Source organism: Pipra filicauda, unplaced genomic scaffold (genome assembly GCF_003945595.2).
Source record: "Pipra filicauda isolate LSUMZ 115617 unplaced genomic scaffold, ASM394559v2 scaffold556_size476704_pilon, whole genome shotgun sequence".
Lineage (NCBI taxonomy): Eukaryota > Metazoa > Chordata > Aves > Passeriformes > Pipridae > Pipra > Pipra filicauda.
Window position 1 is genome coordinate 208,569 of NW_024104705.1, and position 25,999 is coordinate 234,567.

At 54.5% G+C, this 25,999-nt stretch overlaps 2 protein-coding genes across 2 annotated transcripts in view; one reads left to right on the forward strand and one right to left on the reverse strand.

The window, feature by feature from the left end:
• Positions 1-6,458, reverse strand: part of SMARCC1 (SWI/SNF related, matrix associated, actin dependent regulator of chromatin subfamily c member 1) — a 62,281-nt gene extending 55,823 nt beyond the window's left edge. Inside the window, exons 1-2 of the mRNA XM_027711548.2 lie at positions 6,333-6,458; positions 1,094-1,213 (exon numbers count right to left, since the gene is read on the reverse strand). The gene's annotated coding sequence lies outside the window, so the exon portion shown is untranslated. The remainder of the gene's footprint in view (positions 1-1,093; positions 1,214-6,332) is intronic.
• A 2,182-nt stretch (positions 6,459-8,640) lies between these two features.
• Positions 8,641-25,999, forward strand: part of DHX30 (DExH-box helicase 30) — a 31,546-nt gene continuing 14,187 nt past the window's right edge. The window contains 6 exon segments of the mRNA XM_027711551.2: positions 8,641-8,836; positions 8,839-8,873; positions 12,377-12,428; positions 22,552-22,682; positions 24,814-24,924; positions 25,587-25,942. Of these exon segments, the coding sequence (XP_027567352.2) occupies positions 8,641-8,836; positions 8,839-8,873; positions 12,377-12,428; positions 22,552-22,682; positions 24,814-24,924; positions 25,587-25,942 (881 nt within the window).

Consider the following 25,999-nt stretch of genomic DNA (forward strand, 5'->3'; position numbering starts at 1 on the left):
ACCAGCCCAGGCTGCTCCAACCTGGCCTTGGACACTTCCAGGGATCCAGGGGCAGCCACAGCTTCTCTGGGCAACCTGGGCCAGGGCCTCCCCACCCTCCCAGCCAGGAATTCCTCCCGAAATGAATCCAAGAATTGTCCCAAGATTCACCCTGGGAGTTTGAAAACTCCTGTGAGGAGAACTCGCCCCAGTGACCCCCTCTGAGGGAGTGACAGAGGCAAAAGGCCTGGGGGAGAAACCCCAGGGAACAATGACAGACAGCATTCCATGGGTGGGGGAGCAGGGACACAGGAGCAGCTGTAAGTGTTCAGCACAGCTCCAGGGCAGTGTCTGAACTGGCTGTAAATGCTCCACCACCCCCTGTCCCCTCCCCAGGGCCTCAGAGACCAGCACAGCCCCTCCTGCTGATGCCACAACACCTCACACATGTATGACAGCTGCCTCAGCCTCCCTAAACCAGCCAGCTGGGCCCCTGGCACCACGTGCCCATCCCTGCCCTTCCCTGAGATCCCCTGTCCTTCCATCTGCTGCACCCCCTTCCCTCCAGCCACTTCTGCACCTCACACTCCCCAGGAAAGGTCCCTCTGGTGCTGGCACGGCTCCAGCTGGAATTCTAAATAAACAGCTCTTACAGTATGTTGATATTGTTTCCAGGTACCAATATCCCCAGGGACTGGAAAACTATCTGAGGTAACTAATTACATGATACTCCAGACCATGGGAAAGTCGTCCCTCAGCCTTGGCACCGTTACAAGTTTGAAGTTTAATCAACAGAAATGCCCGAGGGGAGCTTGTTTGCTTTGGAAAGTGCATTTTATTCCCTCAGTTCAGGGTGCACCAGTCCAGATTTGACTTAGAACTGAGGAATCACATCAAATTTTAGTAGAAATTAAAACCTTCTCGCAGCATTAAGGAATCACTTCAAATATATAGAGAATAAGCTGTATTACACTGAAAATCTGCTTTTAAGGAGGAGTGTGCTGTTCCAGCCCTGCCAGGGGCTGAATCCCAGCTGGAGCAGGGCTCCCCCAAAGCCCTGGATGCAGCACAGGCTGCCGAGGGAGAAGAGCAGGGTGAGAGCCCCGGTACTCACAGGAAGCTTTGTGAAGGCAGGATTGGTGACATGTTTTCCAAAGGCATCTTCCTGGAATTGCAGCAGCTGCACCACCAGCCCAGCCAGTGTTTTGTTGGTGGGAGCATCTGCCTGAACGTACTGAAAGACAAAAACCACGTGTTTACTTGGGGGAGAGGGAAATAAAGCCTGGAGGTGCTTCAGGAACACCCCAGGTTATCTCAGCAGTTGTAGAGCAGGGTTTGAAGATTTTGGGATCCCTCCAAGGCTGGGAAGAGGGTAAAGGATGGGGTTTGCACAGAAGAAGCACCAAGCACAAGCATTTTCCAAGCTTTAGGCTTAAAATCCAGCACCTACCTGTGGATCATCCCCAGCTCCTCCTGTGGCAGACAGAGATTAACTCCAAGCTCATTTGTAGTTCCTAATAAAGGAACAGCCTAACTCTGCCCCCACACACAGAGCTCTCTGCAATAACTTCCCAAGCTCCTTCTGGAACCAAGTACTAATGAACCCTCAGAGCATCCAGTGGTACAAAGAGAAAATCTGGGCCAGACAACTCCACCTGCAACGTTTTGGGACAATCTGGGCAGTTCCCAAGGTTCTACTGCCAGTAAAATGTAAATGTAAATAAAACGTAAATACAAAAGGGGAAATCACAGCATGAAACATAAAACAACCCCACCCAGCAGATGAGTTTTTGTTATTCCTGATGTCCAGCATCCACTCACTGAACACCATCTCCTCCATGTGCCAGAAGACTTCCAAGGGCAGAACAAACACCCCTTTTCCAGGTAGGACACAGAGCAATATGAGCCACCCCAAACTTTCACCTGGGTAACTCTGAGCCTTTGCTCCTCCCTCAAATCAGGTTTTCTGAAGCCCTTTAAAAACCAGTTTTAAGAGACAGAACCCTCAGAACTTTGGAGCAGTGGTTTAAATACCAGTCAAATCGAAGTTTTCCACAGCACCAGCTCCTAAGTCAAAGACACCACAAAGACATTGACTTCTCCATTCTCATTTTACAGGATTTGACCACCCTGGGATGCAAGTTCCTTCAGTGCTTTCTAAGGAGCTGACAGACACATCTGAGACACTAAATCTTTGTAATTGAAAGGACACAAACCCCCGTGGGGCTGCCCAGGTGTCCACACTGGGCATAAAACCCCACCTAGAAACAGGAGCTGGTGAAGAACACGAAAATTCCAAATGCCTTCTCCTTGGCCTGTTCCCTCCCCCGGGAATTAATGATTTAATTATGTCAGAAACAGAATATCCTGAGTTGGGAGGGATCCACAGGGATCACTGAGTCCAACTCCTGGCCCTGAACAGGACTTTGGACAAGGGATGGAGGGACAGGACACAGGGAAGGGCTTCCCACTGTCAGGGGGCAGGGTGAGATGGGATAGTGGGAAGGAATTCCTGGCTGGGAGGGTGGGGAGGGCCTGGCCCAGGTTGCCCAGAGAAGCTGTGGCTGCCCCTGGATCTCTGGGAGTGTCCAAGGCCAGGTTGGACGGGGCTTGGAGCAACCTGGGCCAGTGGAAGGTGTCCCTGCCCATGGCAGGGGGTGGAACTGGATGATCCAAAAGGTCCCTTCCAAGCCAAACCATTCCAGAATTCTCTGAACCTCTTTCAATAAACCAAACCCAGAAGGGGTGACATCCTTGTATGGACTCACTCTATTCTTTTCAAATATTTTCCTTCAGAAAAAAAAAGGAAAATTCCATGAGAAAACACCTTGCAAAGCCTGTTTTTACACATGTGAATTTTTTTCAGGCATTTATTCCTTTACTCACAGATCCCATTTTTCCCTCTTGCAGGAGGCACCAACAGCTGGAAGCTATAAAGGAAGACAACACCAGGAACTCCTCATCCTACTTTGCCACTATCCTGCACATCCTTTTTATGGGAAACCCATTATTTTGCCTGAGGTTTCCCCTACACAAAAAGGGAAAAAAACCCCTCTCAACAGGAAGCACAAGACTCCTCTCCACCATTTCTGCCCAGAAACGAGCAGCACAAAGGGATCTTTAGGCAGCAACAGGAGGCAGAGGATCCCTGATCGATGCCCAGGGGGTTCAAGGGGTCACAGAGGACCCAAGTCCCAGCAGATCCCCAGGTTTTCCAGTCATCTCCACAGAAGCAGAAGATGATTCTGCAGCAAATAAAGTTTTTTAAGCAGTGAATTCCAGAGGACAGAACGATGCCCTGTTCCATTTCTGACGGATGCCAAAGCCCCATGGACACAGCAAAGGGTTTTCCAACCCTTCCACGACAGTTAGAACCCCCAAAATCCCCCCATATCCTTAAGCAGAGGAAATCCCTTCTCCAGCCAGACCTGCCACTGCAGCTGCCCTGGAAAGCCTCTGTCACCGAGGGAGGGACAGATCCCTCAGCCAGCTTTGCTGTGGTCACTGACCTCAAATAACCACCCAGCGCTCTGGGCTGGGGCCCTGATGCACCAAATCCCTTCCTTCCCCCAAAACAAAGAACATTTCAGCTCAGAGCACCAAATACCAGAGAGAGGAAAGCCAACGTGACAATACTTTGATTTGGGTTTATAACCCTTGTTCCCTTTTCAAAGGTGAGACAGAAAAGAGCTGCAGAGGCACAAAACCCTCCCTGAGATGGAACCAGAGTCGGGCACCGAGGAAACACTTGCCAAGGACAGCAGAGCCAGGCACAGGGAACTACAAATCCCCTCAGTTCAGCCCCTGGCTGGGGGAACAGGCAGGTGGGCTCCAACCAGACATCCCAGATGGAACAGCTGCCACTTCCAAGAGCTGCCAGGAACCAGCTCGTCCCCCTCCTGAGGGCTATTCATAGAAGGGAGGAATGGGATCCCACCAGACACGCTCCAGGGGCATCAGCCCAACCCCTCACAGCAGCAGGAGCTCCACGAACGTGGAAAGAACCCCCTGTGCCAGTGCAAGGGGGTGCCAGGTACTCCCAAACCATCCAGAGCTCCAAGTGATGGCACCTGGATCCAACGGCACCGTCATTCCCTCTAACTCAGCCCTAACACAACGTTCCACTTGCTCCTTAAAAACCCCAGCACCCTCCTCCCTGCCTCCCAAAAATCCCCTTCTCCAGCCTTCTGTCTCCGAGGGGCAGGGATTCCAGAGGCACTGAGCTCCCAGGGGTCAGTGCACTGACCTGGGTGTGAGCAAGGCCCCGGGAGCAGGGCTGGAGGCCTGGGGCAGTGTCTGCACCCCTCACCATGCCCGTGCTAAAAAACCTCCCAGACTACCTCAGAAAGATGTTTGAAGTGCAAGAAATAACTCTGCTTGGTGACAACCCATTTTAATAGGACAGATTTGTGGCTTAATGAGAACAGAACTACTGAAACAACACACAATATTAGAGATAAATGAGCATAAATAGAATAGACAGTAATTGCCCAGTTTACTTGTGAACTATGAATTCCTAATTAACTGTGGTCTTCCACACCACTGCTAAAACCTCTTACTTTTTTAATTGTACTCCAGAGACACAAAGAAGCCTCCAATACTCATTACTTTCTAGAGACACAAAGAACTCTCCAATATTTGTCATTTTCTAGGGACACAAAGATCTCTCCAACATTAATGACTCATCTAATCCAGAGACAAGAACAATTGCAACTCTCTAACTCTCTCCTTGCCCATTGTCCTTCTGGATCCTTGACCAAGCTTGGTGCTGCTCTTGGAATTCTCTCCAACTGGTCCCCAGTGTCCCTGGAGCTCCCAGAGCTGGTCACACCAACTCCCACTGATGGCTTCAGCACAGAGATGGCCAAACACCCATTTTTAGGAGTATGACTGGACAAAAGTCACTTATAATCACCATGTCCCTCCCTGGAAAAGCCACACACCCACAGGAGGATGAAAACAGACCCAGAGTCCTTTCACTGCACATCCAGAAAGGAATCAACCCTTCCCTCTGGAGCATTAAGGCTAAATCTGGTAGCATGAGCTGCCTCGTTTCCCACAGCTAAAATTATGTTCCATTTTTAAAAAGGATTTTCACAGCAAAATCCTGAAATCCGCCTGCCTCGTAAAGATTTCTCCTTAGCCCAACCACCTCCCAGAATCGACAGAAATGAGTATCTAAACTTTATAACCAATTTTAACGGAGGAGTTTTCCCTGCACACAAAAAGGAAGCTCCATCCCTGCCCGGACCAGGACGCAGGGAGAGCCCCGGGGGTGGTTTGTGGCCCCAGCCAGCCCAGCTCAGGGGGTCAGGGAGGTGCTGGAGAGCAGAGCAGCAGGATTGAGCCCGTTCCCAAGGTGTGCTGTGCTCCCGGGGGGGCTCAGTCCCGGGAATCAAACACAACAACGCGGCTCCTCCGCGGTTTGGAACAGCAGCAAAACGGCTCCAAAACAGAGCCCAGCTCCTGAAATCTCCCGTTCCATTTCCTCCTCCACACAAAGAGCTCCAGCTGCTGGTTCAAGCTGCAGCTCCGACCGTCTGTGGCTGCTGGAAGGAGCTGGAAGGACCGGAAAAACACACCTGAGCCTGCGCTGCTTCCAGCCCAGTTCACATTCCCGGCTCGGATTCCAGCTCGGGGCACACAAAGAACCCAACCCACAGCCACGAGAAAGCTCATCCAAGGGCCGCTGACACCGGACACGTCGAGGAGCGGCGGGATGGCCCCAAACCCGGGTAAATCCCGAGATTAAGGCGCCTTTAGGCTGCCCAGCATCCCCTCGGATCCAGCCAAAGCTCCTCCGGGATCGCTACACCGCGCTGTAAACACGCCGGGAAGTTACGTCGGGTGGGTTTTCAAGGCTCGGGTGTTGAAATGAAGTTACAAAATCATCACACGGGGAAAAAAAAACCCCAACAAACACTTAAAGAAAGCGAAGGAACAGCGCACGAAGTGCGCGAGGGAGGAAGAGGAGCCCGAGGGCAGCGGAGCGAGCGGTGCCGCTCCCGCACCGCCAGCCCGGAGCCACACGCGGGGCTCGGCGCGGCTCCGAGCGGCACAGAACGGCCTTTCGGTTTGTCTTCTCTTCCCTTTTTCCAGCTCCCCGACACCTCCCGGGCGCGGCTGGAGCGAAACCGAGCGGGGCCGGGACCTGCCCGCGCAGGAAAGTCACGGCCCCGGGGCGAGCGGGCACCGGGGGACACAAACACGGCCCCGGGGGCGCGGGGAACGGCCCCGGGGCTGCCCCCGGCACGGCCTCGCGGCCCCGAGCCCCCCGTCCCGTCCCGTCCCGTCCCGTCCCGGGGACCCCCCGCCCGCCCCGCCCGGTCCCCGCCGCCCCCGCCGGGCCGCACCTTCTTGTAGTGCTTGCCCAGCCACACGCGGACCGAGTCGAGCTGGGACACGGTGTCGGGGCTCTCCCAGAACTTGCCGGCGGGCCCGCCGTCCTTGCGGCGGGCGGCTGCGAGCGCGGGGCCGGGCCCGCCCGCCGGGGCCGCCGCGGGGCCGCTCCCGGGGCCTCCGCCCGCCGCCAGCGCCGCCGCCGCCATTGTCCCCGCGCGCCCCGCGCCGCGCATGCGCCGCGCGCCCCCAAACGCCCCGCCCACCCGCGGGGGCGCGCCCGGAACGAGAGCGGGAGCGGGAACGGGAAAAGGATCGAGAGTGGGATCGGGAGAACAGGAATGGGATCGGGAACGGGATCGGGAACGGGAAAAGGATTGGGAATGAGGAACGGGAATGGGATCGGGAGAACAGGAATGGGATCGGGAATGGGATCGGGGGAATAGGAGAGGGATCGGGAATGGGAATGAGAATGAGATCAGGAACAGGAATGGAATCGGGAATGGGATCGGGAACGGGAATGGCATTGGGAATAGAATGGGGATTGGGAATGGGATCGGGAATGGGATTGGGGGAACAGGAATGGGATTGGGAATAGGAATGGGAATGAGAATGAGATCAGGAACAGGAATGGGATTGGGAATAAGAATGGGAATGGGATCGGGAATGGGAATGAGAATGAGATCAGGAACAGGAATGGAATCGAGAATGGGATCAGGAATGGGAATGGGGAACGGGATTGGGAATGGGATTGGGAGTGGGATGGGAAACGGGATCGGGAATGGGATCAGGAACACGCTTGGGAATGTGATCGGGAATGTGATTGGGGAACGGGATTGGGAACACGCCCGGGATTGCGCTCAGGAACACGATTTGGGAACGCGATTGAGAACGCGACCAGGAATGCGCTGGGGAACGTGATCGGGAACGCGCCCGGGAATGAGATCGGGAACGCGCCCGGGAATGAGATCGGGAACGCGCGCGCGGCTCCCCTGCCCCGCCTCTCGGCCCCGCCCATCCCTCCAAGGCCCCGCCCATCCCCCGAGGCCCCGCCCCGCGGGCCCTGCGCGCGCGCCCGGGCGGCCCCGCAGGTGCCCCCCCCAGGTCCTCTGAGGGACCGAGCGAGCCAAGGGGAGAGTGGGGATGGACACACGGACAGGGCCCGCCCGGGGATCGCCCCCGGGGACACACACACACGGACAGGGCCCTCACGGGGACACACACACGGACAGGGCCCTTCGTGTGCTGCCCAGGGAGCGCCCCGGCCTTCAGAATTACACCCTGAGTGCCCCTGGTACCGGCTGGAGAAAGCTCCCGGGATGCTCCGGGCCCCAAACACAGATGTTTTCCCCTGGTAGGGTTCCATATCAGGGGATTTCCTTTCTGGGAGCCGAGGCACACTTTATGTGCCTTAAGAACCACAGGATCTCCATGGCACGGGCAGTGCTGCCCTAGCCCTGCACCCACACCTCACTCACCTTTATATCTGCCAAATTTATGGTCTCCTCTAACCCTCACCTGAGGTACCTTTCGAGACTCTGGGGTACTTTGCACGGTTGGTTTAGGAAATTTGGCTCCCTGAGAGAGAGCTGAGAACATGAACAGGTTAATTGTGAGCTGAAGTTTAGGGTTTGTGTGAACTTGCGATCCAATCAGGGAGTTAATTGCTGACATAATTACCCACAGGGATGTGCACCAGTCCTCCACAGCTCCTTCATCTTTTCATAACCCCATCTAGTTCATGGAATGGGGAATAAAGCCTTAATATCAGCCAGGGAGAGGTCCCTTGGAGTCCACCTCCTGCCATGGGTAGGGACACATTCCACTATCCCAGGTTGCTCCAACGTGGCCTTGGATACTTCCAAGGATGGGGCAGCCACAGCTGCTCTGGGCAGCTCCCTGGTCAGAGCCCCCGGGGCTGCAGCATCTGCCCCGGCAGCTCTTCTGCCCCTCGGGATTGGGATCAAAGTCGGGCCTGGGATCGGGGTCAGGATCAGGATCGGGCCGCAGTCCAGGGTCAGGCTCGGGCCCGGGATCGGAATCAGGGTCAGGATCGGGCCCGGGATCGGAGTCAGGGTCAGGATCGGGCCTGGGATCGGAGTCAGGGTCAGGATCGGGCCCGGGATCGGAGTCAGGGTCAGGATCGGGCCCGGGATCGGAGTCAGGGTCAGGATCGGGCCCGGGATCGGAGCCAGGATCAGGATCGGGCCCGGGATCGGGCCCAGGATCAGGATCGGGCCCGGGATCGGAGTCAGGGTCAGGATCGGGCCCGGGCCCGCACCGCCCCCTCGGGCCGCACCGCCCATTGGCCGCGCCGTTGCCATGGGAACGCCCCACGCCGCCCATTGGCCCGTCCGTTGCCATGGCGGCACGCCCCGCCCAGCGCGCACGCGCGGCTTCCCGCGTTCCCGCCGGGCACAGGGAGCGCGCGGGCGGCCCAACTTCCGGGGCGGGGGGTCCGGAAGTGAGGCGCGCGCGGCGCCGGAAGCGCGCGCGGGGGCCGGCGGGAACTGTAGTCCCGAGGGCGGCCCGGCGGCGGCAGTCGCGGTGCGGAGGTCGGTGCGGGGCCCGCGGGGCCGGGCCGGGACCCCCGGGGGGCAGCGGGGAGGCCGCGGGGGTGGCGGGAGGAGGGGGAGTGGCGGCAGCAGCGGGGGATGGCGCCGGGCGGAGCGGGGCGAGGCGGGCAGGGCCGTGCGGGGCCGCGGCCTGTGCGGGCGGGGCGGCGCGGGCGGGGATGCTCCGGGGCACCGGGGGCGCTCGGGGGGCTCGGGGGTCCCCGGGGGGACGGGGGAGGCCCGGGGGCGTCCCGGGATGCTCGGGGAGGGCGAGGATGCTCGTGGTGCCCCCGGGGATGCTCGGGGGGCCCGGGGAGGCTCGCGGTGGGTGGGGGATGCTCGGGGATCCCCCGGGCGCGGGGCCGGCGGGGAGAGCCCCGGGAGCGCGGCTCTCCCGGGAGTCCCCATCCCTACCCGGGCATGCCTCGCTCCCGCTGCTCTCCCGAGCCCTTTCCCGGTCCTGGCGCTCCCTCCCCGCCTGTGGCTCGTCCCGCTGTCGCTCCCGGCTCCGTTTCCCCCCGTGGTCGCTGGAATTGTCGCTCCGGGACAGCCTTTTGGTTCCCGGCGCTCGGGGGTGTCCCGGAGCATCTAACGCCCCGTCCCACCTCCAGCTCCTCGTTATCCCCCGTCCAGCCGGCCAGCAGCGGGAGTCCTGCAGGATTAGGGTTGGGAAGGAAGGGTTTCCTGCACGGACCCGCTGCTCCTTGGCCCAAATAGCCACAAGTCCAGAGGAATCAATAGTGAAGTGGCGTGTTGGCTCTGCCTGACCCCGGGGCAGGGACTCCTTGGGGCTGGATTGGGACACAACGGGATTTCTCCTTTGTTCTCCCCACAAAGCACTGCTGGAATATCCCAGCAGGCAGGAATCAGAATTCCTGTGCCACTCACTGCATTGCTCTCAGGGATGTGGTTTTTCCTCATGGAGCCGTTTTCCAGTGGGTCAAGGAAACCCAGCAAAGACCCAATTCCCATCCTTTGGGATTTCATCCAGCAGTTTCCTGTGCCACATTCCCTGGTTTCACTCTCTACCTTTGCAGCAGGAGCACCAAGTCTCTTCCTAACAAACTTCTGGTGTCCCTTTTCCCACCTGAGACTCCGGTGTTATCCCAGTGGGAGGCTCCATGGTCCCATGGATTCTCATTCCAGCTGTACCACTGCCTGTTCTGTGTCATCATGTTCCACTTCTTCCCAGTCCAGTGTCCTGGGAGCCCCCACACCTCTCCTTCGTCAGACAAAATACATTTTGTGTCTTCCAGTGTCCCCTTTTTGTGCTGGTCCTGTGTCCCCTCGTTTCCACGGATGCTGATCCACCTGCCAGAGTTGGACACTCCTTTTTATTTGGGATCTGAATCTGCAGCACCAAACCCTGGGATTTGCCCCAGGCTGCTGGCTGGGCTAGAAGTGATTCCCAGGTCTGGATCCTTGGTGTCCAGATCCAGCAGATCTGACCCTGAGTGACCCAGTGGTACTGCTGCAGAGCCTGGGCTGGGCCTTATCCTGACCTCCCCTATCCCAGCTCTTCCCTCTCTGCCTGGGCCTTGTTCCCACTGGATGCTCAAGCCTGAAGTCCTCCAGTTCCTCCACGTCATTCCAAAGGGATCCTTCATGCATGGGATTCTGTTCCTGGACCTAAATTGTTTGATCTCCATCCTTTATTCTCCTCCCTTGTCCAGCCCAGCTCCCACCCAGTTTGACTCTTACTGGTTCCCAGTAAAGGCCCTGCCTCAGCTGGGATCTCCAGACAGGATTGTGAATAACAGCTGGGTTGGAATCTTGCTTGTCCAAGGGGCTCTCAGTTGTTTGTCTTGGAAGCTCATCCCTGGAGGGTTTTCAATGTTTTATTTCCTTGGTCTTGAGCAGAAAAGACCATTTCCATCAGCTTTATGTTGTGTTTATTCATAAAATCCCAGGCTGATTTGGGCTGGAAGAACCTTAAGGATCATCCAGTCTCACCCCCTGCCATGGGACACCTTCCACTCTCCCAGGTTGCTCCAACCTGGCCTTGGACACTTCCAGGGATCCAGGGGCAGCCACAGCTTCTCTGGGCAACCTGTGCCAGGGCCTGCCCACCCTCCCAGCCAGGAATTCCTTCCCAGTATCCCATCTAACCCTGCCCTCCTTCAGCTTAAGGCCATTTTTGGATGAACCCCCCTGTCCCAGTGTGGGTGAGATGTTCTTTGCTCCCTTTCCCCTAATTCCTGCTCCACAGGGAACTTTGCAGTTTCTGTGCCTGGAGCTGCTCTCCTTGTCCCAGAAGGCTGATGGAGATGAACTTCCCTGTATTCCCTGGGATACCCTCGGGCTCTCCAGGCAAGCAGCTCCCCCTGCTTTGGTCACGCTTAAGAATTTGGGAGGAAGATGTGGCTGATGCCTCCATGACTTGGATTTACTGCAGCATTCCCGGTCCCACTCCTGGTTTTCTGTCTCCAGTGATTTCGGGGTGGTCCTGGGTTTGCTCCTCTCTGGGCTCACACAGTTTCTCACAGGCACCGCTGGCTCTGAGGTGGTTTAGCCCAGGCTGGGATGATCCCTGTGGAAGGGGCACAGGCTGCCTTGTGCTCCAGTCCCTGCAGTTCCATTTGCATTCCTGCCGGGCTGTGGCTCCGCTCCCCTCGGGGAGACTCCCCCAGAGGAGCTCCCTGGCTCTGTCCCTGCAGGGAGCTGCTGCCCCCGGGGCTGTTTGCTCTGACATCCCCCCCAGCACACGGGCTCTCATTGTCCCAAACTCACATCCCCCGGGGTTCATTCCTCCAGTCCTTGGAAAAGCCCACGTGTGGCCTTGGCAGCCAGGGCAGGTTCATTCCCTGTGTCCACGGGGAAGGGAATTCCTGACCCAGGTGTCATGTCCAGAAAGGGGAGGGGGGTTTATCTTAAACCCTTTTTGCTGCTCTTGCTGAAGGAATTTGTCGTTGGTTTTGCTGAAAGCAAAAGTGAAGAATTTGAATAATAATTGCAGGCTGTTAATTGCATGCACAGGAAGTCATTCAGAGGGATTTGATGTCCGTGGAATCACAAAATATCCTGAGCTGGAAGGGACCCACCAGGACCGTGGAAGTCCAGCTCCAAACTTTGTTCACTTTGTATAAATGAGGCTCCTCAGTCCTCACCCTTCTGACACAAGGGGGTTAGAAAACCCCTGTTACTCTGTTCCGAGAGCTCCTGCAATGTATTTGGTCTCTGGCCTGAAATAAAGCACCATAAAACACAGTTGATTTTTTCTTATTTGACTGAAAGCTCTTTTAATAAGCAATTAAAATAAGAAGTTTAACACACTTTCAGCAAAGAAGGTTATCAAAAGGACTTCCCTTTTTTCTGTTTTGATTTTTTTTTTCCTTTGAAAAGGAGAATAATGGCAATAAGTGACTCGGTTCTGGCCTAATAAAGGTTTTAAAACCTCCCCAAATTGTTGTCACCGTGGAGGCAAAGCAGAAGCACTTGAGACATTTTGAAGGAAATATTAATCCTAACTTGCTGTTTCTCCTTGCTCCCTCCTGCTGTCCCAGGAAGCCACCCTTCCCACGGGGATGGAGATGTTCTCGCTGAATTCCCTCAAAGGTAAGCCCTGACAGCTCCCTCAGCCCCACCCAGAGCTTGGCCTTGGTGGAGTTTAATGCTTGGGAGAATTAAATTGTCTTAGGAACAGGAGGTAGCTCAGCTGTGCCCTGGTCAGTGCAGCAGGGAGGGAATGTGGCAGCAAAGCTGTCCCGAGGAGGGACAGACTGAATTTCAGGGAACAAGGGAATTGGGAAGGGGAGGAGCCCTGTGTTATCCAGGGGAGACCCTGGACACTTGTTTGCTGTTTACCTCAAAGTAAAGGCCTTTTTTCCCTCTCAGTTTTTCCCTCCTGAACATTCCTGCATCCTTTAGTACCAATTCCATGAGCTCTTTCTCCCTGGGGTTTGATGCTTTAACACCTGGCACTGTCTCCATGTCCCTTTCCCCCATCATTGCTTTCCCAGCCTTTCCTTCAATCGTGTTTTATCCTGAGGAATCCCTCCAGTCACCGGCTGGTTTCTGGTTTGATTTGTTGTCCTTTCCTGAACTCTCCTGCTTGGTCTTAAATGAGGTTTAAAGAATGGAATAAAATATTCCAGCTCTGGCTGAAGCAGAGGGATCACTCCCTCCCTGCCAGGGAACTCCTCCTCTGGCACTGGGGGACCCAGCAGGGAGCCCAGCTCTGCCCTGCTCCTGAGGCACCAGGGGGGGCTGGATTGAAACCCGGGATTCCCGGGCTGCTTCACACATCCAGGGAAATGTGGGAATAGAACCCTCTCCTCCAGCAGACAGTGGGAGTCGGGGTGGAGAGAAGGGCCTTTCCCACTGAGGGCTGGTGGTTTGTGGTGGCCAGGCTGGCTCTGGGACTCGGGATTCTCCAGCCCTTGGGATAAAGGAATTCCTTAATGAACCAGGGCTCGTTAACAGCTGCTGCCTCTGCACGGGCCTGGCTGGAGGAGCTGATCCGGCCCCAGCCCAGCCCAGGGGGCTGCCAAAGCCTGGGAGGTGGCTCTGGAGGTCATCCTGTGCTGGTTAACGCTGCTCCCTGCGAAATAAAGATCCTGGGAATGGGCCACTTCTGCAATTTTGTAGTGAATTGAGTCGTCACTGCTTTTCTGTGCTCACAGGATAATTTCTGTACCTGTGACAAACCACCAGCCCTCCCCCCTGCCTGTGTCCCACAGACTGGGACTGACTTCAGCCTCTCCTCCCAGCCCTCCCCATCCCACTGGCTGTGTTCTTCCAAGACTTTCCCCAGGCATTGACTTTATTCACTGGTTTGTTGGCTTTGCTTTCCCCACCATCTCCTGGGGATCTCCCTCCCGTCTTCCTTCTCTCATGTTCAGGACTTGAAACAACTCTGGAGCCATGGTTATAATTTGGTTTTCTTCCCTGCTGGACAGTTCATTTGCCTCCCCTGGAGCTGTGGGAAACACTAAAAACCCCAGCAAATACATCAAATTAAGCTGTTACACAGCAGATTTCTCTTCCCACAAGATATAGGAATTTTCCCAGCCTCCCTTTCCTTCTAGTCCTCCTTGGAGCTTTTGTTTCCAAACCACCTAAGCTTATTTCTGAATAAATAGTAAAAATAATAGTAAAAAAATAAAAATAATAGTTTGTACAACGTGCTATCAAAAGATTTACACAGAATTAATCCTCTTAAATTGAATGACTTGTTTCCCTTTTTAGTGATATGGATGATTTTTGAATGAACAATCAGCTTTGAATGATTTTTTTCCCTTTTTAGGGGACCCATGCTCTTAAAATCTGTACTCTAAGTGCCAGAATAACTTCATGTCTTTAAAAAAAATGCATTTGTTTGTGTCTTCTGGTGCTGTTTCAAAATCTGGGGTTTTTTGTTAGCATTCAGATCTTTTTTTAAGTAAAAGAACTTACAGAGACAAACCACAACTGATGCAGAGGTGCTAAAAAGTGTGAGTACAGAAAAAGGCAAATTTGGTTTAGTGACACTTTATTTTTTGAGTGTTCAACTCCTCCAAAGTTGGTGTTTTTATTTTAATAGAGGGGTTTATTTGATAACTTTCCTCTTCTTGAACCTCTTCTTGTGGAGCTTTGTAAAACTGAACTTTGCCAGTATCATAGTCAATATTTTTGTGACTTATTGAAGATTTCTCTTTCTGATTTAAAAATAAACAGAAAAAACTCAAAAAACCTCCTAAACCCCCCCCCATTTTTCATCCAACTATTCATGTAAATTGTCGCTTTACACAGAGAATGCTCATAATAAAGTCTTTGACACAAAAATGAGACCTTGGTTTAAAGAAACACAAAGCTTAATGGTTGTCCCAGGTGCAACCAGGGCTGATAAAATTTATGTAGATTGATTGCTTAGAATAATAATTCAGATTTAAATAAATAAATAAATCCTGTAGGGTTGGAATTTCAGCTCCACAGCCTTGAGAATTTTATATCTTGAAAATGATGATTATGTGAAATAATTATTGATATATGTGTATTATCGATATATATGAATTGATTACTGTCATTTATATGTGAAATAATTATTGATATATATGAATAATAATTATATTAAATAACTCATGTAGAACCAAATCATAACTTGGAATAGGGAGAAGTGGGGAAGAAGGGGAAGTGCTGATCTATTTTATGAAGATTATAAGATTTTTAGAGAGATTTTAGACTTTACAAAGATTTAAGATTTTTTTTTTTAAGACTTAAGATTTTATGAAGATTTAAGGTTTTATAAAGATTTAAGATTTTTATACGGGTTTAAGATTTTGTGAGGATTTTGGATTTTAAGACCTTTTTAAAGATTTATAAGGTTTTAAAATCTCATAAAGGCTTTAAGATTTTTGGTGTTTACCTTAAATATTTGTAAATAACGGGCTGCAGGATGAGTTATTTTCAGTACCATGCCTTGCTCACGGATTGCCTGGTCTGGGGTGTGTTGGGTGTGTGGAGCTGGGAACAAACTCCCAGGGGAGTTCCCGAGGTCACTTGTGTGAGACCATCCCCAAGCTGGCTTTGCCTGCAGGGGGAAGGACTGAGAGCAAAATGGGTGGGAGTGGAACACGGGGCAGGAGCTGGTGCTGGGAGCAGGGAATGGGTTGTGTTCCCTGTCTCAGGCAGGAGCTGGGAGCTGGGAATGGGGGGTGTGTTCCCTGTCCCAGGGCAGGAGCTGGGAGCAGGGAATGGGGGGTGTGTTCCCTGTCCTTGGGCAGATGCTGGGAGCAGGGAATGGGGGGATGTTGTGTTCCCTGTCCTTGGGCAGGAGCTGGGAGCTGGGAATGGGGGGTGTGTTCCCTGTCCTTGGGCAGGTGCTGGGAGCTGGGAATGGGGGGGGTGTTCCCTGTATCAGGGCAGGGGAAGGTGCTGGGAGCAGGGAATGGGGGCTGTGTTCCCTGTCCCAGGGCAGGGGAAGGTGCTGGGAGCTGGGAATGGGGGGGTGTTCCCTGTCCCAGGGCAGGAGCTGGGAGCTGGGAATGGGGGGTGTGTTCCCTGTCCCAGGGCAGGAGCTGGGAGCAGGGAATGGGGGGTGTGTTCCCTGTCCCAGGGCAGGAGCTGGGAGCAGGGAATGGGGGGTGTGTTCCCTGTCCCAGGCAGGAGCTGGGAATGGGGGGTGTGTTCCCTGTCCCAGGGCAGGGGAAGGTGCTGGGAGCAGGGAATGGGGGGTGTGTTCCCTGTCCCAGGGCAGGGGAAGGTGCTGGGAGCTGGGAATGGGGGGTGTGTTCCCTGTCCTTGGGCAGATGCTGGGAGCAGGGAATGGGGGGATGTTGTGTTCCCTGTCCCAGGCAGGAGCTGGGAGCTGGGAATGGGGGGTGTGTTCCCTGTCCTTGGGCAGGTGCTGGGAGCTGGGAATGGGGGGTGTGTTCCCTGTCGCAGGGCAGGGGAAGGTGCTGGTTCCGAGCCCCGGCCGGGGCAGTTCCCCGGGACGGTCCCAGCGCTCCCGCGGGGCTGTGCTGGCACAGGAGCCCCGGGAATGTTGTGCGACCTTCCCGTGTCCTGGCACGGCAGGACAGCAGCTCCTTCTGCCTCTCCTCTCTCTCTCCTTTTACTCCCTCTCAATTCTTTTCCACCTCTCTCCTTCTCCCCTCTCCTTCTCCTCCTTCTCCCCTTCTCCTTTCCCCACCCTCTTTTTCCTTCTCCTCCTTTCCCCCCTCCTTTACCTTTCCTTCTTCTCCTCATTTTCCTCCCCCTCCTTTTCTCCCCTCTTTCTCCCTCTCCTTCTCCTCCTTTCCTCCTCCTTTTCCCTCTCCCTCTCTTCTTCCCCCCTCCTTCTCCCTCTCCTTTCCCTCTCTTTCTCCTCCTTTCCCCCCCTCCTTCTCCCCCTCCTTTTTCCTCTCCCTCATCTCCTCCCTCTCCTTTTTCCTCTCCCTCACCTCCTTCTACCTCTCCTTTTCCCCCTCATTTCCCCCTCCTCTCCCCCCCCTTCTTTTCCCTTTCCTTCTCCTCCTTTTCCCCTCTTTCTCCCCTCCTTTTCCCTCTCCTCCCGCTTTCCCCGTGTCCTTTCCCTCTCCCTCCCTTCCCTCACCATTCCCTGCGGGACGCGAGGCCTCTCCCCCCCCCGGCTCCCTCAGCCGCTCTCGGTCCTCCGGCCCGCCAGGGGGCGCTGCGGCGGGGCGCCCCTCCCCTGGCCGGGGGCGCCGGCGAGCCCAAGATGGCGGCGCTGGGGCTGCTGCTGCAGGCGGCGGGGCCGCTCCGCCTGTGCCGCCCGCCCCGCGGGCTCTGCGCGGCCCCCCGCGCGCTCTGCTCCGCGCCCAACGGCCCCGCCGAGCCCCGCCGCGACGAGGAGGACGAGGAGGAGCCCGACGCGGCGCAGGGTGAGCGGCGGCGGCACCGGCCGGCGCTCGCGCCCCGCGCGGCCCTCACGCAGCGGAAGGGAGGGGCGAGCCCGGGCCCGCGGCTGGGCGGGGGGAGCCGCCACATCCCTCCCTCCCTCCTTCCCCCATCCCTCCCTTCCCTGCCTTCCCGCCGCTCCGCCGGCACCGGGATGCGCGGCCAGGGCGAGGAGCCGCCGAGCTGCGCAGGTACCGGGGGGTCTCCGCGGGGTCTCGGGGAGCGCCTTTGTGGCCACCCCGGGAGCCCTTTGTTGGCTTTCCCCGGTGATTCCCCTCAAGGTCGCCGAGCCGGGGCCTGGGCGAACCTCCGGCCGCCTCCCAGCGCTGACGCGGGAGGAAAATCCCGCACGGAGGTTCGGTGGGAAGGGGGATGATGGCTCGAGGAGCGCTCGGCCGGCGCCGTTGGGGCCGTTCTGCGCCTCCTGCCGGGATCCCGCCGGGATCCACCTGCACAGCCCGGGACACACGGACGGCTCGGGAACGCCGGGCCCCTGGCACCGCCGCGTCCGAAACCCGCCGGGGGGATGGCTCTGGGCAGGACTCGGGAGGCTTTTCCCGTCGGGATGTCGGCGGGGCGCGGGGCGCGGGTGGGAAGGGGAAATCCCGGGGCTCAGAATCGTTGCCGTTTTAAAAGATCGTTCAAAGCTGTGTTTTGATGTCGCGTTTTGAAGCGCTTTTTGTTGGATTGTGGAGCGTGGAGAACACCTGGAGTTTAGAAAGATGCGAGTGGTTTTGTGCCGGAGGTTGAACCGCGACATTTTCCCTTTGTAAGTCGCCGGTTTGGTTTCAGTTTTCTTTCATACTGTGCAATCTCCCGCTTTGGAAATTTGGGTCATTATTACATAAAACTTTTTCTTTTTTTCCTGCCCCTCATCCTTCTGTGTTTGGTGCTTCTTTCCCACCCTCCAGCACTTTTTTTTTTATTGTTATTATTATTTGCTCTCTGTAGTTTCTGGATTCTTTGGGTTCCATTTGCCTTTCAGAAGCTGCTGAGCTTTATCTTGGAGTTCAGAGTCAGACGGGCTTTTAATTGTTGCATTCAAGCTGTTCAGCAGAGCAAATTAACTCCCTGCTAAAGCAAATGCAAACCACCCCAAATTATTGTTTAATGAGCTGGTTCAGGTGTTGCCTGAGAAAAGTAATAAACCAGGATTTGTTTTTTCTTTCCTCTTTTGTACTTCATTCCTGAGCACCTCTTTCTAAGGTGTGTTTTTTGCGAGTCCTCAAGTACTTTTACTTTTGGTCTTTGGTTCACCCTTCCAGTTTGTGTGGTGGATTGACCACAGAAAGCTCTTTTGGTGGGAGTTTGGTGATCTTGGGATTGTTTCCGATTGGATTTATTGGATGAGCAAGTAAACTCCCTCAGGGTCTCCTGAGCCTGCCCTACCTGCACAGCTGCTGCTTGAACGGGTGCAGATTAGAAATGTCATTTTGCAGACCTCTTTCTGAGGTCAGTTCTGAGCCCTCAGCCCGGGAGCCGCTTTGTTATGAGCCTTGGATACAAATACGGAAAAACCAACTCTGAACCCAGGCCAGCCTGGAAAAGCCGCTGTTAGATCCGTGTTAACATCTGAGCCTTCACTTCTTTGGCTCAGACAGTGGGATGTTGGGAGCTCAGCCAGGGCTGTGGCGCTTCCCTCTTGCTCCCGAGGCTGAGGTGATGCTGAGCCCTGGTTTGCTCCGGGGATCTCCCTCGGAGCTGATGAAATGTGCTGGCCTGTGGTGACACAGCAGGGCTGGGGCTGCACTGGGGCTCTGCATCCCTGGATGTCCGAGTGTCTCCAGGGCAGGTTGGTCACTGCTCCTCCTCCTCGGCTCAGCCCACGTGCCTTTGGAGAAGCCTGGTCTGTTTTCCCAGTGTTTTGAGTTCTGGTTCAGGCGGGAGTTTCCTGTGGGTTTTTGTTCTGTGTGTGTTGGAAGGAGCCGTGGTCGGGATTGCTGCTGATGGTTTGAACCCCCCAAATCCCAAAAAAGCAGTGCTTTGGTGTGCTCCAAACCAAGCCAGGTGGAACCTTCTCTGCTTCCAGCAGGACATGTCTGGGCTAATTCCTGATGAAATGGATATTATGGAGCCACAGGGCTTTCTTCTTCCCTGGGGATTTTTGATGTGTTACAAACACCCTTCACTGACTTGGATTCATTACTTGAATTTATTGTATCTCGGGGAGTTTTGTCTTTAATAGTTTGTCCTTGCTGCTCATTCGTTGCTTTTCCTGGGAAGAGAATTGGAGGGAAGAGAGAAACTAAATGGACCTAATGCTCCTCTGTTCTCCTTGAGCAAGACTTTGGGCTGGTTTATTTGTGCTCTTGTCCCTGAGTGTCTTCACTCCTCAGGTCTGTTGGGGTTTGTAGGAGGGTTGGCCACTCCAGCTGGGTGGTTTGGTGGGTTTGGGGCCTGGTTTTTGGTGGTTTTGGTGTTGCTTGCAATTATCCTGGACTTTCACAATCAAATTAAGCGAAGCACTCACTGGCTTTGAGGAACTTTAATTAGTTAATTGGCTTCTTTGATAGCCCCACCCTGACTTGTCTCTCTCCGAGGCAGGGTTTTAATATTCCTGCATGATCTCAGAGCCATGGTTTGGGTATCATATGTGGAGTTGGGCATGAAAATCAGCTCAGTTTTGGGAGCATTGGGCTCCCCTCCCTGTGCTCCCACTCACAGCATTCCCACCCAAACACCCATTCCCAGCTGTGACAGAGCTGAGACGCTCCTCGCGGGGAGGTGCCAAGAAATCCAATTTGGCAGGGAAGGCAACACTCTGCAAATCCAGTTCTGCAGTTTGGGGTTGTTTCTTTAAAAGCTGCAAGTGAGGGATGGCTTCCTGCAGGATGAGATCCTTGAGCTCGGGAATTGGGGACACGAGGGGGATCCATCAGCCCTTGGTACGTCAGCTGGTGCTGCTGAATGTGCCATTGTCAGCTGGGAAGCAAACACTGTGCCTCGTTGGGAATTCTGAGCCGCCGGCCAGAGCTGGGCTCTGTCACTCACAGATCCTATTTTTCGCTCCAGAACAGATTAAATATTTAGTCTTCACCAAGGAGTCACCTCAGAGTGGGAGGAATTGGCTCTGTCGTAGATAGTTGCATTTTGGAGGGGCATTAAAAAAGTGTGCTTCTTGCACTTCTTGTCCCAGAATTTCCCAGGTTATTGTTTTTGAAAGAGGAAACAACCGGAGGCCAAATAATCCAGGCTGGTCCTGGAAGTTTGCTTTTTAGCTTTTCTTTTTTATGAAGTGAATTTAACGGTGCATTTGGGAATTGTGTTACTGCCCCTCCCTCCCTGCATCCCACCAACGTGGAATGGGATAGAACTGCAGAGTGCCAAAGTCTTGGACACTTGGCCAGTGTTCCTGACCAGGAACTTGCCTGAGTGGGTAGAAAGAGCACATTTGCTGTACAGTTACAGGAAACTGGCTCGTGGTTCTTTGTGGGGCTGAGACCACTTTCCTGCTCTCTTGACCAATATATAGAAGGTAATTCATGGACAAGTAGTGGTGATAAATCACAGTAATTCCTGCAATTCCCCTGGAGTTGTCCAAGGCTTCTGAAAGTGTTTCTCTGAGACCCAGGTGACTCTTCTGTGATTTGCAGGAAGAAGTTTCAAAGCTGAGTGTCCCCAGTAATTATTTTGTGCTGAACTGTGGGTCAGCCTGCTGGATTTTTTCTGGAGAGGGTGATGGGATCAGCAGTATGGCTTTTCCCTCTCCCTTAGCCAAGCATCCACAGGATGTCATGTGTCAGACCTGCAGAGCTTTTCTCTTAAATACTTTCCTTGAACATCCCTGGAAGTGTCCAAGGCCAGGTTGGACAGGGCTTGGAGCAACCTGGGCTAGTGGAAGGTGTCCCTGTCCATGGCAGGGGGTGGAATGAGATGACCTTTAAGGTCCCTTCCAACCCAGACCGTTCCATGATTCTCTTATCACCTCTTATCATCTTGTCTTCATTACAGCAACTCTGGAATCAGAGTTTCCAGCAGAACATGGTGGCACATCTTGGTGATGCTCCAGTGAGTGTGACTGTTGGCTCGATTCTCCTTGGATTTGGTGGCTCAGTCAGAAATTCCAGTTGCTGCTGGTACCAGTGATTGTGTGGCTTCTGATTCATTGCAGAAACTTCCCCTGAATTCCTGCAGAGGATTTAGAAGCCTCCTTAGAGGGAGTGCTCACCCCCAGGGGGGTCTGCAGGGTGGGTAACAGGGTCCTGACAGCCTGGGGAGAGCGTGTGTGGGATGAGACCCCATCCCTCTCCCTGTTCCCTTGTGCTGGATTTGGGTACCTGCAGGGCTGTGGTGGCTGATTTACTCCTGAGCCCAGCAAATCCCATGTATTCCATTTTTCTGCCTTGGCTTTCTGTTGGATTAGGGCTGTGGATCTGCTTGTCTGGGTTAGTGGGAGTGTTGGAGCCTGGGAGAAGGGGCTTCTTTCCCATTACTGCCACTGACTGGCTCTGATGTGTTCCTTGTGAGCCCCTTGATTTAATCCATGGCTTGGGGGGCTGTGCAAACCAGAACTGTTCAGAGTAGTTATTGCTCAGTTGGGTTTTGGTATTGAGGGGTGATATTGAGCTGCTTTTGCCTCCATGGTGAGGAAATGGCACCAAATCCCTGCTGGTGACAGCAGCTGGACATGAGCCAGGTGTGCCCGGGGGGGCAGGAGGCCAATGGCCCCTGGTTTGTACCAGCCATGGGGTGACACAGGGCAGGGCCCGTCCCTGTGCTGGCACCTCCCATCCTGGGGCAGTTCTGGGCCCCTCAGGACAAGACATGGAGGGCCTGGAGCATGTGCAGGGAAGGGAAGGGAACTGGGAAGGGGCTGGAGCAGCAGGAGCAGCTGAGGGAGCTGGGGGGGCTCAGCCTGGAGAAAAGGAGGCTCAGGGGGGACCTTCTGGCTCTGCAACCCCCTGACAGGAGGGGGGAACTGGAGGGGGTCGGGCTCTGCTCCCAGGGAACAAGGGACAGGAGGAGAGGAAGGGTCAGCTTGGAAATCAGGAGGAATTTCTCCCTGGAAAGGGTGGTCAGGCCTTGGCAGGGGCTGCCCAGGGAGGTTTGGAGTCCCAGCCCTGGAGGTGTCCCAGGAAGGCCTGGCCGTGGCACTCAGTGCTCTGGGCTGGGGACAAGGTGGGCATTGGGCACAGGGTGGGCTCTGTGACCTTGGAGGGCTTTTCCAACCTGGATGGTTCCATGATCTTGCTGATGCCTGGAGTTGCTGTGGGTGAGCCACTGAACACTCCTTCCTTCCCTCTCCGTAACCCTGAGACACAGATGCTCCCAGAGCTGCTTGGAGCAGGTGTTGGAACATGTCTTTGGACAGGACTGCACAGGAACTGTAAGACATTTAGTTCCTCTCTGGTTTTTTTTCCAGATTCCAGAGACTTATTAAAGGAATTTCCACAGCCTAAAAACTTGCTCAACAGTGTGATTGGACGAGCCCTGGGCATTTCCCATGCGAGGGACAAGCTGGTCTACATCCACACTAATGGGCCAAGGAAAAAGGTAATCCCGTGGGGCTGGAGATGGGAGGGACATGAGTGGGAAGGGACCCAAAAACCTGTAATCCTGGGAGGAACTTTCCTAGAGAAAATCAGAGAAGTGTTTCGATCCCACGTAAAAGTTGCATTGTAATCTTTTAAACAAGAAATATTCCCAGTTCCTCCAGTTTCTCCTAATTTTCACGTGCTTCAACAGGTGTATAAATGCAGGTGCTGTCCCTCTTTCTGTGTGTGGAAGGATGGATATTTTTCTTTCGGGTAACTTGCTGTATCTGGCTTTTCCCAGCAGAAAGACACGTACTCTGTGCTTAAATGTGCTCCAAGGTGCCCCACTGCCTTAGAAAATTAAAATTTAAATGCTGTATTTTGGGCCTCAGTAGGCCTAGATTTGGTTGTAGATTCCAGTAGAACAAATGCCACAGCCTGAAACGTCCAACTGCAACCAGAAGAGAAGAATTTGTGTGCGAGGAGGGAGGTTTCTCATGGTACTTAAGGGCAAAACAAAATACAGACTCTTTTTTTTTTTTTTTTGTGAGGAATTCCAAGCAAACAGTTTTCCAGGTGGTTTGAGCTCTCCCTGGGCTGCGAGAGGCCCAGATTGCAGGACACACCTCCCGGGTGCTCCGTGGGCAGGGCTCTGCCTCCTGCTGTCACAGCACAGCTCATTCCAGAGCCGAGAGCCCTTTCCAGCTCAAGTTTAACTGGAACATACATTCCAGGAAAAGACTCCGTTCTGATGGATTAACATTTTCCAATAACATTCTGTCTAAAATTTCCCAGACAGTTTTTATTGCCACATCCTTTTAAAGCATCCCTGAATTTTAGGGATACATTAGTAATGGTTACTTCAGAGTTCTTCATGATTTGTGTTTGTTTTTCTTGCTTTTCCACTGCAGTTTCCTAACTTAAGTTTTGGAATACCACAGCCAGTGCCTAATCCTTCAGCTTTGGAATACCACAGCCAATGCCTCATAGTTTTAGTTTGTGTAATCAGTTCACATTCTAACTGGCACTTCAGTAGATTGATGTTGGGGATAACTTCAGATCAAAACAAAAAGCTAAACCAGGAGCTCATGGAGAAAATGAGGGTTGGATCACAAAAAAACCCCTCAAACCAACCCAACAAAAACCAACCCAGGAAGTGTGTGGGGCAAGGACAGGTGGGACAACCTGGAGAGCTCCTGGTTGGAAGTGACCCAGAGGTTTTTGTGAGCACTGAGTGACTTGGCCTTCAGGAGACACCTTTTTTCCCTGCTTTTCCACGCAGAGCCCCGAGGCAAAATCCGTTGGAATTTCCTCCAGGGAGCTGAGGTTCCGCTGGCAGGTGGGCAGCCAGCCAGGGCAGGCTGCTGGAAAGGCAGGAGCCTTTGCTCCAGCCTTGGAGGTAGGGTTTTCCCAGCGGATCTAAATGCCACCTTTCATCTGTGCTGCAGAGACAGGAGAGAATTCCCTAAGCATTTCCCTCCTGGAGCCTTTCAGCATCTACAGGGCTGGGAGCAGATGATTTGGAGCAATTTTTTGATGATGGCAGGGTTCAGCTTTCGGCATTCTTTGCCTCTGCAGGTTTTTAGCTCCCATTTAGAGGATGCTCCCGTCCAGGGGGAGTTTTGGGGGGGCTGTGGTTCTCCCAGTGCTTGTGTTGGGCTGGAGGTGGATCCTCCTGTGCCCAAAGGAGCTGTCTGGGGAACTGAGGCAACCTGCTGCTGGTTGCATTGCAATAAGGAAGCAGTTATGGAGATCTCCTTGCTGGAATCCTGTTGGAGAAGGCATGTTGCTCTGGGGCACGGTCTGGTGTGCTGCAGTGAGCAGAGAATGGTCCCTGAAATGGAATTGCTCCTGGAATGAGCTCCTGGCATTTATTCCTTGGAGCTGACACACTGTGACACTGCAGCCTGGCTGGACTCAGCCTGGCTCAGCCCTGCACTCCTGTGGGGCTGTGGCACCTCTGTGCCCTGCTCAGGCTTTTCCATTTCCAGTGCTCCTGGAATGGCACTTCCCACGAAGGCACCAGGCAGGCGCCTTGTCCACAGTTTTCTTTGCCCGGAGTTGGGAGGTGGCTGGAGTGGGTGTGCTCCTGGGGCAGGGGAGAGCTCGGGCTGTGCTGGCTCACTTGGCTGGCTGTCTCTGCTTTTCAGAAAGTCACTCTGCACATCAAGTGGCCCAAGAACGTGGAGGTGGAGGGCTATGGGACCAAGAAGATCGACGCGGAGCGGCAGGCGGCCGCCGCGGCCTGTCAGCTCTTCAAGGTGAGCGGGGAGCACGATCCCTGGGGGTGCAGGCCTGGCCTTTGGGGATGGGAATCTTTGCCTGTTCACTCTCTCAGTTGTCCTGTTAGTCAGGGGTGGAGAGTGAAGTGTTGAGTCTGAATCCATTTGAGCTTAAAATGCCACTTGCGTCAGCCAGGCATGAACTCACTAAGCCCTTGGAGTCCCGCTCCTTGTTCCTTGTGTCCTGGACCTCAGTCAGCTCCTTAGTGTCAGCATCTGCAGCAAGTAGAGCTTCCCTCAGGTGTGTTTGCTGTTGCTGTTCACTAGGGCTCGTCTCTGCCAGCCTGCCTGGGTGTGTCTGCAGTCGCAGGAGCTTCAGATCCTCCAATTCCCTCTTCATCAAAGCCACAGTGTGGCAATTACATGTTCTGCTTTACTGTTACTTTTAAGTTACGCTGGGAGTGGTTTCAAACCTTGAGGATGCTCAGTAGGGCTGAGTTTGTAAAATCCCAGTAAATCCTGGCCCACCCTAAGGAGCTGTGTGGGGCTCAGAAACCGTGCCTTGGGAAGGGAGGGCAGGGACCAGGTTCCCTTTGGTAAGAAATAGTGGCAGGGGGAAGTTTAAAGTCCCCGAACGTCCCTTCTCTTCCTCTGTTTGGCGGTGGGGAATGCAGGAATCACTCTGTGTGTCTCTCCCACAGGGCTGGGGGTTGCTGGGCCCCCGGAACGAGCTCTTTGACGCTGCCAAGTACCGGCTCCTGGCGGACCAGCTGGGCTGTCCCGACGAGCGCTGGTGCTCCGAGGGCAAGTGGCGCTCCAAGTCTGGGCCCTCCCTCGCAGACCTGTCCACCTGCTGGCGGCGGATGGAGCCCGACGACTCCATCCAGCCCATGGAGCAGGGCAGGATGCCTAAAGCCATGAGGAGGGAAGAGCTGGAGGAGGGGGAGCTGGAGGAAGGGGAGCTGGAGGAGGGGGAGCTGGAGGAGGAAGCGATCGATGTCTCGGATTACCTGCCCATGGCACACCAGGACGCCCGGACCCCAGGCAGGGATGCCAGGTGGGTCTGTCCCAGGAGTGCTCATCCAGGGCACGGGGAGCGGGGGTTTTCCCTGTG